Source organism: Natrix helvetica (genome assembly GCF_964273705.1).
Source record: "Natrix helvetica genome assembly, chromosome: 2".
Lineage (NCBI taxonomy): Eukaryota > Metazoa > Chordata > Lepidosauria > Squamata > Natricidae > Natrix > Natrix helvetica.
The window spans coordinates 263,783,665-263,795,997 of record NC_138552.1 but is presented as its reverse complement, the minus strand read 5'-3'; the positions used below and the strand labels follow the sequence as shown (position 1 = coordinate 263,795,997).

Here is a 12,333-nt window from a genome sequence, read left to right as displayed (position 1 = left end):
GAGCTGGAGGTCTAATTGTGTTGTAGATAGGCTGGCTCAGTCCTGCTCAATGGGCACCAAATATCTGCTGGGGGCAGAGAGCTGCTCTTTGTCTTTAAAAATACATTTCTCCTTTTCTCATCCAGGGAAATGTAATATTCAGACTTTTAAAATATTTTTTAGAATATTTCATTTCTCTAGGAGAGGGGGTGGCTCTGTGCTAATTTTCTACAGCTGATTGGAAATCCCTTTATGGGTGAAACAAAAAAAAAAGAAATTGTGACATATGGATTTGATGATTAGACAAAATGGTAGATAATAGGAAAAAGTATGTTGTAATCTTAAGAGTTTAATGTAAATTCATATTGATTTTTGTTGTGAATTGGAGTCTGGAGTCATTTCTTTGTATATCTTTCTCCTTCTGCACTTCTGGCTTAACTTTCTTTTTCACTGTCATTTCTTTCTACTTTAATTATTATTATTTTTATCTCTTTGTTTGAAAATGTTAATAGTTATCCAAATAACCTTCAAATGGAGCACTGTGATGAGAAAACTGACATAACATGGCGAAAGGAAGATTCAAACCTGCCCTAATTCAGCAAAGGATTTTTTTTCTTATCTCCACTCAAACTCTTATTTACTCACATGATCAACAGTGCTATACAAAAAAAACCCTATAGCTGATTGGACAATGCACCTCTTCTTATGTTAAAGACTACGGAATTCTCTCGAAGACTTTCGCCCTCCCACCACGGTGTTCACCACTAAGCCTCGGTGACGTTGGCAGCCGAACGCCTCCTTGCATGAATCGGGGGCGGAGACGTCCTCGCCGCCATTTTGCCCTCCCAACTGTACTCTTTTTCTCATTCTGTTCGCGCCGCCCCCAGACGCCCCGAGGAAAGAACTCCTCCTCTCTTTTCTTCGCCTCCCGCCGTTCTGGCCGGAAATATCCGAGCCAGAACAGAACCTGCGCGCGCGGGTCTTCGCACTCCCCTTTGCCTTTCTCGCCCCGCCTCCTTCCCTCGTGCAATCTCCTCCTCTCTCCCCCTCCGCCTTTCCCCCTCAGCAAAATGGCGGCACGTAGAGGCCTTAGCAGCCAGTGAGTGACTCGCCTTCTCCTCCTCCTCCTCCTATTCCTCGGTGGCCGCCAAACTCTTTTGCATCAGATTGTCGCCTCCTCGATTTTCCTCCTATCCCGAAATCACTTTTACAACCCCCTCTTCTCTTCCCCCTCCCCTTTACGATTATTCCTTCCTTTCCTCCCCCTTCTGTCACATTCGGGTACCCATCCCCCCACCGGCCTCTTCCCCTCCCCCTCCCCCATTCGCCATCAATCAATCAGCGGCGACCGAGAGCGGATCAATCAATGGTCGGGAGGAGGAGGCGGCGGCGGCTGCTGCTGTTTAATGAACAATGTGTGAGAGCTGCGCCGAGCTGCTGGAGGTGTTAAATGAGAGTAAGTGGAAAACATCTCGTACCTTCTTCCCCGGCCTGTTTTGCACGAACCGGCTTCGTGTGAATACGGCTAGGAAGCGCAGGGGTTGTTGTTGCTATTGCTCTAGAAGAGGGAGGGGAAGAGAATGTAGGTACCCGGGTCTCTCTGCCCCCTCTTTCCACTCTCAGCGGAGGATGGGTGGAAGAGGGCTGCAAAGGCTTGCTAGGAGTGAAAGGGTCATACAGGAAAGGCCCTGGCTTCCTTCGCGTGGAGAGAAGGTCCAATTGGAAAGTCAGTCGGCGCTTCCTTTCGAATAAAGCATGGGTTGGCGTTGCCTTGAGGAGGAGTGGAGGACAAGGATGCTCTTTCTGGCCACCGTCCCCCTCCCCTCTCGTTTTCTCTCATCTTGCAAACAGGGTTATCTGCAAACAAGAGATATACTGGCGACATGAGCTGCAGAAAGATCCTCTGTCTTAAATGGTGCAAGTTGGGTAAGGGAGTAAAACGAAATCAACACTGGGTTGCATTTTCCTCTGCCTTTCCTTTTCAGTAGGTTCCTATCAATTGCAACCTCCTGCTTAAAAGAGCGCGGCCTAGTTCTTGTGCTCCGGATGAGCTTGCAGACAAACGAGGCCGGTCTGGATTATGAGATGTTTGGGGCACGCCAGGAATAAGCTATGGTTGTAGTCCCACTCTTCTCACCTGCAGAGCTCTAGGATCTTAAGTGGGGTTGATAGGAAGACCTTCAAGTGGAGTATTCTTTCCTTTTTGGAAAAAAAGGCTTATTGTGGAAAAGTAGTTAACTTTATATCTATTTCTATTTATTTTTTGCTGAATTCTACACTGTTTGATGTAGAATGTTTGATGATATTACAGTGCTTTCTAATGTTATAAAATATTATTTAAATGTTTTAAGTTTAATGCCACCCATTCTCTACATATCAATGCAGTAGTTTCTATGTTTACATTGAAAAAAACATTTGCTTTGCTTCCAAACTTGTGTTATTCGCAACATAAACATGTGAAAATTTGCCTTCCAAGCAGAATAATTTTTGCAGGTTTTGGAGTAAATCACAACTATGACTTGGTTCTAGGAAGAACATGTAGAATTTGGGCTGTAAATCTTAGATATTTAATGTTTTGGGGGGTCAAAAACCTTTATGATTGATCTAGTGTAAAACTGTTTTGGATGCTTGAGTGGATGCTGTTCTGCCTTAATTTGTGATATAAAAATAAACCTGTTAGGTTACAGCTCTTGGAAAGAGAATAGGTAAAACAAAACTGTAAAATATAAAGTTATGTTTGGTATGATTTGCTTGCAGCTATTAAATCGTACTGATGAGTTGGTTTGAAGAATTGTAAGCAGTGTTTAGAATTATCTGTGGTAAGCCTGATGTAATTCTAATTGTAAGTTGGTATATGGTTGTATTAGTATAGCTATAATTTGATGGAGAAAAATGTTCTTGGTGCTGAGATTCATGTATAATGGTGATAGATAAGAATTTTACAATCAAGCTTTTTGAAAATTGTTTATTTTGAGAGATTGGCTATACTTTGAAATCATGGCTCTTTGCTATTTGAATTCAGAAACTTTTATAGTTGTACAACTTCAATTATTTGGCATTTACCGTATATTTTTACAATTATTTGGCATTTATCATATATTTTCACAGATTTTGTCCATTGATATGCAGTCCTTTGCATGTTGACCAGAACTACCACATTCTGCAATGTTTAGTCTCTTTTTAGTAGATTTGAGTGGATTTTGCTATGATTAATAGGTTTAAGACAGTACTGAAATATTTCAATTATTCTAAATTTTATGTTCTTGAGGTTTTTTTTAATATGCTTGGATCAATTATTAGGAATCTAATAGCACCTTTCAAGACCAATATGCTTAATTAAACAGAATAAGCACAAGTAGTCCTCAACTTACAACCATTTGTTTAGTGGCCGACGTTAAAATTGCAATGAAAAAGTGACTTATGACCATTTATCACACTTATGACTACTGCAGCACCCCCAGTGACATGTGATGAAAATTCAGATGCTTGGAGACTCATTCATATTTATGATGGTTGGAAGTATTTTAGGATCATGTAATCACCCTTCCTGATTTTCTGACAAGCAAAGCCAATGGGGAAGTCAGGTTCACTTAACTGTAATAACAAAAACTGCAGTTGTTACTACACTTAACAACTGTGGCAAGAAAGGTTGTAAAATGGAGCAAAAGCCAGGAAGTGTTTAGTTTAACAAAAAAAAATAGGCTCAGTTGTGGTCCTACTGAGAATTATTTGCATTTGTGAACTACATCAAATGAATGGAGTGACTGAACTGAGTTGTGATCTAGTTTACATATCTAAAGAATTGAGCTGCAGGTGACAGTGCTTTTGCCTTTTAATATTTGTTAGCTAAGCTGCATATTCCTCATGATTTTATCTACGATAGACTAATATTCTTCACTTTTCATTGTATCTTGGATCACTTAGTTTATAGTGCTGTGAACTGGTTATTACCAGTTGAACATTTTCAGAATGTTGTTTAGTTGACAATTTATTTTCTTATTTCAAGATAGAACCCATAAAAATAACAAAATGATAATTTGTTCCTTTGTTTCTACTTCAAAATATATAAGAATTTTTTAAAATTACATTTAAGAGTACCCATAATAAATAGTACTTGTAAAAATAATTATAGATGATAAAGAATTTTTCTCCTTAAGTGTGAAAATATATGCCCCAGTTACACTAGTCACGTTAAGAATAGTTACCATACAATTTTATTTCCATAGATCTGTGGGCTTTCAAGATTATGGAGTACTTGCAAACAGTTTTTGCTTGCTTTTCATTTTTATAATTGCTTTGGGAGTTTTTAACTGTTTCACATACTACAGTATTTTGCTCATTAAAACTGCATAGTATTTTTGATTCAAATGCATTAAGGTCCTATAGATTTCACAGGGGTGTAAATGTTGCAATTGTTTACAAGTCCTTAAAGCAACCATAACTTTTTCTAAGATGTGCAACTGCCTTTCAAAACTGGTATCAGAAAAAATATTTTTGATGTTGGAATGGTTTGAGCACAAAGGGCATGTACAGGTAGTTCTCAACTTACAACCATAATTGAGCCCAAAATTTCCATTGTTAAGCAAGATAGTTGTTATGTGAGCTTTTCTTGCCACAGCTATTATGAGAATCAGTGCAATTGTTAAGTTAGTAACGTGGTTGTTAAATGAATCTGGCTTCCCTATTGACTTTGCTTGTTACAAGTTTCAAAACGTGATCACTTGATCTTGCAACACTGCCATTCTCATAAATACATGTCAGTTGTCAAGAGTCTAAATTTCGAACATATGGCCATGGAGATACTGTATGAAAAACAGTCATAAATCACTTTTTCCAGTGCTCTTGTAACTTTGGTCATTAAATGAATGGTTGTAAATCAAGGACTATATACTTCTTTGAGGCTCATAAGATTGAGGTGACTTTTAAAAATACTGTTAATAGTATATGGCTACTTTTGAAGAGTGTTTAGAATTAATTCAGCACTAGAATTAATGATGGTCAGTTTTTGGGAAGGATATAATTCCATTACTATACCAAATTGCACTAGCTTTTGAACTCTTTAAATTCAGGTTAATGTGCTATCTGTAACATTTAAAACCCCATAACAGGTAGTTCTTGATTTACAACTGTAATTGAGCACAGAATTACAGTTGTAAATTGTGATTCTAAATCAAGGTATCATATGACCAGACCTGATCTTTTGATATTTTTTGTAGTGCTGCTGAGGGAATCCATTTTCTCCAAGGACAATTTTTGCTGGAAACCAGAAATAAATGCTGGAAACTGGCAAAAATATTGCAAATTGCAGTCATATATAAAATGTTAATTAGAATACAATTCTTTATTAAAATAAAATAATTTTGTATATTTTCTGGCATGTCTAAATATTATTTAGTCTTTTTATAAACCAGTTTGCATTTTTTAAAGGATAATCTTCTTATCCAGCATACTAGGCATGTTTCAGGTAAAGCAGAGTCCAGATCATTCAGTCAGCCCATGTGTTATGAAAGTGGTCCTTGAAATAGTATTTTTAAATCATCCAAGGTTGTAAATTCATCCAAATATTATTGAAGACTATCACACATGCACATACACAAAAGCCACAATAGTTTTATGACCAATGCTACATTTAAATAATTTCTGATAGCAATAGCACTTATATACTGCTTCACAGTGCTTTACAACCTTCAGAAGCATTTATTTGTTAGCTAAGATTTATAATACACTCCATAAGCACTAGGAATTATACAGAATAAAAACACAGTACAAGGGATGATATACAATAGTCCTTGACTTAATAATTACAATTGGGACAGGAACTTCTATTAAATGAGTTATGCCTGGTTTTATGACCTTTTTTCCTGCAGTTAAGCAAATCTGGTTTCCATCATTGACTTTGTTTGTTCGAAGCCAGCTGGGAAGATCTCAAATAGTGCTCACATAACCCGAGACACTGTATCCATCATAAATACATTCCAGTTGCCAAGCACCCAAAATTTGAAAATATGACTATGGGGATGCTATGATGGTCATAAGTGTGACAACTGGCTGTACGTCACTTTGCACTACTTTGAATGGTCACTAAACAAATAGTTATAACTCAAAGGCTGTAGTAAAAATCAAAACTGTAACCAATAATAATGGCTCTGATCCTCCTCTGTTAATCAATTATTAAAGAATTGATAATCAGGATTATAATATTCTAATACTTTGTATCAAGCTAAATAAAGGTTTGATATTTTTTTCTAACAGCATGAAAAATGATAACCTAATTTCTTATTTTGCTAATAGATATCAGCAGTGTGACCTGTGAAAACTGCAAAACTTTGTAAAGGCCATATGTAACATGTATGATTATATTTTATTTGTAAATGAAAACTACAGCAAAATTTCATTTTAATGATCAAATTAGAGGGTGTGTTGAGTTCATGAAAATATGGTAAATTGAATTCCATCATTTTCATCATAGAAATTTTATTTATCACTGTGATTTGACACAAATGTGTCCAGATTTTGCATAATTTGTATAATGTAAGTGGTACTATTTATACAATGTGCATAAAGTTATATTTTAAAAAAATTATATCTATATAAACAATGTAAATTGCAGTGGTATTGACGTTCAGTGAATTTTTCATTTTAAATAATTTATAAACTGTTGAACTCTTAATCGTCTTAATAAACATTTTCTTCAAGAGATTGAGTAAAGTTATACCAACACATAGGAGAGGGTTGATTGAGAATAGGGCTTTTTTTAAATATAAATGAACAGTACTAAATCCCAACTGCAAATTTTTCAACAAAACAAAGTTTGTTCTATATGCATGATAAGAATGTTTAGGGTGGAGAGTAGATTAAATGAGTATTATATACATTAGTTAATTAAATTATGGAATAATAAACTTTTGAAATAGTTTTAAATACAAGATTCTCAAAATTATCCACTCATGAAGGTTTATGTTTTGTGTTATACTAATTTATACCTAAAGACATTTATTCATCATAGAGAATACTTACCAAGCTGGTATAAGACTCAGTTTCATCTGGAGTGGCATACATTCACCTGTAAATATAGAAATATTTTTGAGTGGTTTATATCCCTACTTAATCTAAAGGTATATCTCAGGTTAAAAGTATTATAGTTTGTAATTTATTTGCATAATACTGCAATCTTACACAAAGCACCAGAGAGAAATGCAACTTTATTCATTAATTATCATATTACAGAAGAGAGCAGCCCACTAACTTCTTAGACCTGTGGAAAAACCAAGTTTTGATCACCTTTATGAACTCAACAGCATAGAGATAATCATTTTCCTGATATCCCCCTCCCCCAAATATTAAAACCCCCACCTGTTTTTTTTACAACATACAGGGCAAGGTTATATAACAATTGCTACCTATGTGGGACAGACAGATAGGAGAACACATCTATGAACACTGATTTGCAGTCAGAAAACCCTATAAAAATTCCTTAAGTTCACAACAGATGGACAGAATTCGTTGCAATTTCAATTGGGAAAATGTGAGCATCCTATATCAAGCTAGATCCAAAAATGCTAGGGAATTCTTGAAAGTTTGTATTTAGAAAAATCAGCTGTTAATAGACGCAAAGAAAACTACCACAATCAAGGAACTGCCAAGGAGAAAACTACATCTCCCACCAATACTGACAGGGCAAGCTACAAATAGGCAGCAAACCCCACATCATCCATACTTGTGGTATTACCTAGTCAGATAATAAAATGTCTGCAAGCAAACAACCAAGCTCAGAAATAACCAAGGATTCCACAATTGATGCTCAAATTTTCCTGTGCGCTGCTTGGGGAATCCAAGCAAGGGTTAAATTCTGTCCTTCTGCCCAATGGACTGGATTGAAATTTCTGACCACGCCTCCTGGGCTCCCGGTATCTTCAGTTTTTCAATTCAGTCCATTGCCATTAGGATGTCTTTTATAGTCTCTCCAGAGACTTTCTTCATTTTATTATCTGTATCCTTTAGGAACATTAGGTTCCCTTCCTATCTTTATTTTCCTTTGCCTAGATTTTTTTCTTTCTAGCCAGCATTGATTATTTTGTTTACACCTCTGCATTACGACAGAGAGGTTTGGCTCTCCAGGTGTCCCGGGATTAACCGGGCACTGGGAGCCGCTAGCCGGCTGGCTCTCTACCACCGAGGTTAGTCCGTCAGGCGACCCGTGCAGGGAGACGCCAAAGTCTTCAGCGGAGGTGAACTTTTGAACCGGAGCGACAAAGGCAATGTGCTTCCCTGGGCGCCGCCATCTTGTGCCCCCCTTACAGCAGCCATTTTCAAGCACCAAAGTTTCCTGCCGTTTACGCAAATTGCTGCGTCTTCTCAGCCTCCTTGAGAGAGGCAGGGTAGCGATCGGAGCGCTCTCTCAAGGCGGCGAGAATATAGGCTATTTCGGAGGTTTCCCTCCATGTCTAGCCTTTCGATCTCTGGCGCATTTCTTCACAATCCTCTTCCCCTGCAGCATTTATATGTGTCCTTTTGGCACACGCTTGCCCTGCTTCCCAGCAGATTACCAGCAATCACTCTACTTGCCAGACATCTGCCTGACGAACGCAGCAACCAATTTACCACCATGGCGGATGAGATCTCCGTGGATCCCCTTCCGGCAGGCCAGTCTTCTAATCTGACAGGGCCCTATTTTAGGAAGGCGGGCAGGACTGCTAGGGAAGCCATTGGGGGGACCAGGGCCAGCAGGCCTTATTCCAAGAAGCCCTCCAAGGCATAGGAAAAGGATGCAGCCAGGCACCAGAAGGCCCTGGAGAAGGAATTCTCAAAGGCAGATAGTGGCAGAAGTCCACCAGCCAGATTATCCAGGAAGTCCTATTGGTCAGGATCCAGTTGGTGCCCCTCCTCCTCCTCTTATGTCTGAGAGTGGGGGATTTTCCAGAGAGGTTTCCCTCTCTGGGAGGGGTCCAGGTCCCCATCCGCCTCCTTTGGGGGGGGGTGCTGACCTATTTGAGTGTGACCTGGTTTCTGATAGGGAGGGGTTCCCTTCTGTTCCTCTGACCAGGGATTCCAGTCTCAGGCCTACTATGACGGCGACCTGCCCAGTAGAAGACCTGGGTCCAGGCCGCTCAGCAGAAATGAAGGAGGTCATTGCTACAGCAATCTCTCAAGGGATAGCTGAGAGCCTCCAAAGGCGTGAGGCGCAACCACAGGTTCCACAGCCAGTACCTCCCATTCCTCAGACCTCTCCAGTTCCTCAGGTCCCTCTAGCTCCACAGCCCCCTCAGGGCCCTAGAGAGCGTCATGCCCCCACAGGCCTTCATCTCTGTCCCCATCGGTGGCCAGTGCTTAATCGGTGTGGAGCAATGAGGATGTTGGGGGTCATGACTTATCGGATGATGTGAACGCCATTCCAGATAAACCAGCCTTTGCTGGATTGATTCAACCATCTTTATTCAAGTCAATCCTGTTCAAGGCCAAGGTGTCCACTCACATGGAGGTGGCAGTGCCTCCGGATCAGGCAGCTGTGGATCCTACGGATCACAGTAAAGGTCTGTTAGATGAGAAGGTTCTGCCCAGGAAATTGTTCCTTCTCCCAAATTCTTTAAGGACATGGTCCAACACCAGTGGGTCCAGCCTGGCACCCTGGCCAACCCTGGGGATAATGAGAAACACCTTTACTCAGTGGATCCTTCCATGGAAGAGCTTCTTAAGCTTCCCTCCATTGATCCTCCATTTCAGGCTCTCACTTCCTCTTCAGTGCTCCCACCGGACCTTCTAGAAGGACTTAAGGCGAAAGACAAAAGAGCTGGACGCGCTTGCCAGAAGACCATCAAGCCGGAGCTTGGGCCATTAAAGCGACCACCTCCACCTCCACCTCATTCTTTAATAGGGCCACAATTGCCTGGCTTCACCAGTTATTCAATAGGCTCCCTGCAGGGGACGCCAGAGTGCGACACGATGTAAACAAAATTGTAGCCGCGGTGGAATATTCTGCAGATGCCACCCTTAATGCTGCAAAATTTGCTTCGCGCGCCATGGCCTCTAATGTCAGCATTTGTAGGCTCTTATGGCTACACCACTGGAACGTGGATATGCGTTTGAAGTTGAAGATTGCTTCCGCCCCCTTTAAAGTGGTCAAGTTATTTGTGGAGGCCCTTGACTCAGTTTTGGTTGAGAACAAGGATAAGCAGAAGGTGATGCCCTCGGTTTCCAGGAAACCAGACCGCAGGTCGTCGTCCTTCTCCCGCAGGCAGACTCCCCGCCCAGCTGATCCTCTGAGCAGCAATTCCTCCTTTCAGCGTTCCTACGCTCAGAGAATGGATCACAATCAGGATCGACAGCCATTTCAGGACAGGGCCTGTCAGCAGCCCTACTCCTGTTGGCCTTTTCGGGTAGGGCCTGGAAACAAACCCGTCAGAACAAGTGGCCGCCATCCCAATCCTCCCATAGGGGTGTGGCTCCAACTCTTTGCCACCCGGTGGGAGATTACCTCGGATGCGTGGATGCTCCAAATGATTCGGATAGGCCTTACTCTGGAATTCCTCCCCCCCCCGCACGGCTTCATTCGTTGCCTGACTCCCAGGTGTCCCACCAAGAGGGGTCTCATGGAGGCTGAGATCCATCACCTCAAGGAAACCAGGGCCATAGAAAAGGGTCCCCCGAGGCAAGAACGCAGGGGTTTTTATTCCATTCTATTCCTAGTGCCCAAAAGCTCAGGGGGGGGGAGCGCGATACTAGATTTGAAGAAGTTGAACCAATATGTGGCCTTCAAAAAGTTCAAAATGCTGTCCCTCCAATCCATCTTGGGCTGCATTCGTCAAGGGGACTTCCTAACATCAATAGACTTGAAGGAGGCGTACCTTCACGTTCCCATGAGACCCGAGCACAGGCGCTACCTAAGATTCTTCTATGCCGTGTACCGCTTTCAGTACAGGGCTCTCCCATTCGGCCTGTTGTCAGCCCAAGGACATTTATGAAGATACTGTCTGTCTGAGTTCAATCCCACCTTGAGGTTATCTCATTTCCATTCCAAAGGATTTGTTCTTACTTTTCGTCTGTGGACGTTGGTGGGAAGGATGGAACATTGACATTGACTTACCTTTCGGGACTTTATTTAATAAATGAAACAATTATTCCTTGCCTTTGAACCTGTGTTTTTTTTATTGTTGTTGGATTAGGAGATGTTGGGGCCTGTCAGGGAATTGGGCACATATAATGATGGTGACAGGCATTGATAGATATATTGCGTGAGATATGGTGAATAGGATGTTCTTAGGGAAAATGAAATAGGTGCTTATATTGATTCTGTGTTTCAGCTCCCCAAACTCAACTCATATATCTGACCAGCAGACCTTCAGAGGACTTAGTTTTTGGCTGCTGCTACTAAATATCAGTTTGGCCTGTAATAAAGCCTCTCTCATTTGTGATTTAATCTGAGAGGCTGGGTCCAGCTGGGTTTGGGATGTGACATGAATTGAGACCTGAGGGCAGGGATGGTGGTATAGCAATTGTCATACAAGAATTATTTAAAGCTTTCATGAGTGCTCCTTCACAGATTGAAGAGTTGAGATCCTGTTCATTAACTTGGGCTTATTTTATTTTTTATTTTATTTATTAAATTTGTTAGCCGCTCCCTCTCCACAAAGGGACTCGGGGCGGCGTACAATAAATAAAAACACATATTATAAAATTACACGTTGTACAGAGGAGGTATAAAACACAATACAATCATTATAATAACATAGAAATATTAAAATAAGTTAAAATTAAAACCCCAATGGAGATTACAAGTTTAAAAATTGCCAGGAGGAATAAAATGGAGCTATGGTTGAGCCAGGCCTGCTAGTTGAAAAAGGTGGGTCTTGAGTTTTGAACGGAAGGAGCGGAGGTCGGTGGTAATCCTAATATTCGGGGGGAGGTCATTCCAGAGGGCTGGGCCCATCACAGAGAAGGCCCTACTCCTGGGCGCCGCCCTTTGGCACTGCTTAGTGGACGGCACCCGGAGAAGTCCCTCTCTGTGAGAGCGAATTGGTCGTAGGGATGTATGGGGCAGGATGCGATCCCGCAAGTAACTAGGTCCTGTGCCATGGAGCGCTTTGAAGATGGTAATCAGTACCTTGAAACGCACCCGATAGACCACAGGAAGCCAGTGCAGCTCGCGCAGGAGAGGTGTTATATGGGAGTATCTCGTACTCCCCATAATCACCCGCGCGGCCGCGTTCTGGACCAGCTGCAGTCTTCGAGTGCATCTCAAGGGAAGCCCCATGTAGAGAGCATTACAGTAGTCTAGGCAGGACGTCACCAGCGCGTGAGTGACTGTGCGAAGGGCATCCCGGTCCAATAGGGGGCGCAATTGGCGCACCAGGCGAACCT

At 41.4% G+C, this 12,333-nt stretch overlaps 1 protein-coding gene across 3 annotated transcripts in view; it reads left to right on the top strand.

Annotated features, from left to right (window-relative positions):
• Positions 1–977: 977 nt before the first annotated feature.
• The window catches only part of USP34 (ubiquitin specific peptidase 34), a 182,318-nt gene continuing 170,962 nt past the window's right edge, over positions 978–12,333 (top strand). For 2 of the 3 annotated variants that reach the window (XM_081940705.1, XM_081940703.1), the window contains exon 1: positions 978–1,435. In XM_081940705.1, coding sequence (XP_081796831.1) covers positions 1,393–1,435 — 43 coding nt within the window. In that variant the 5' untranslated portion in view covers positions 978–1,392. Of the gene's footprint in view, positions 1,436–1,467; positions 1,906–12,333 lie in introns of those variants that run through there. The other variant, XM_081940704.1, reaches the window with a different exon arrangement.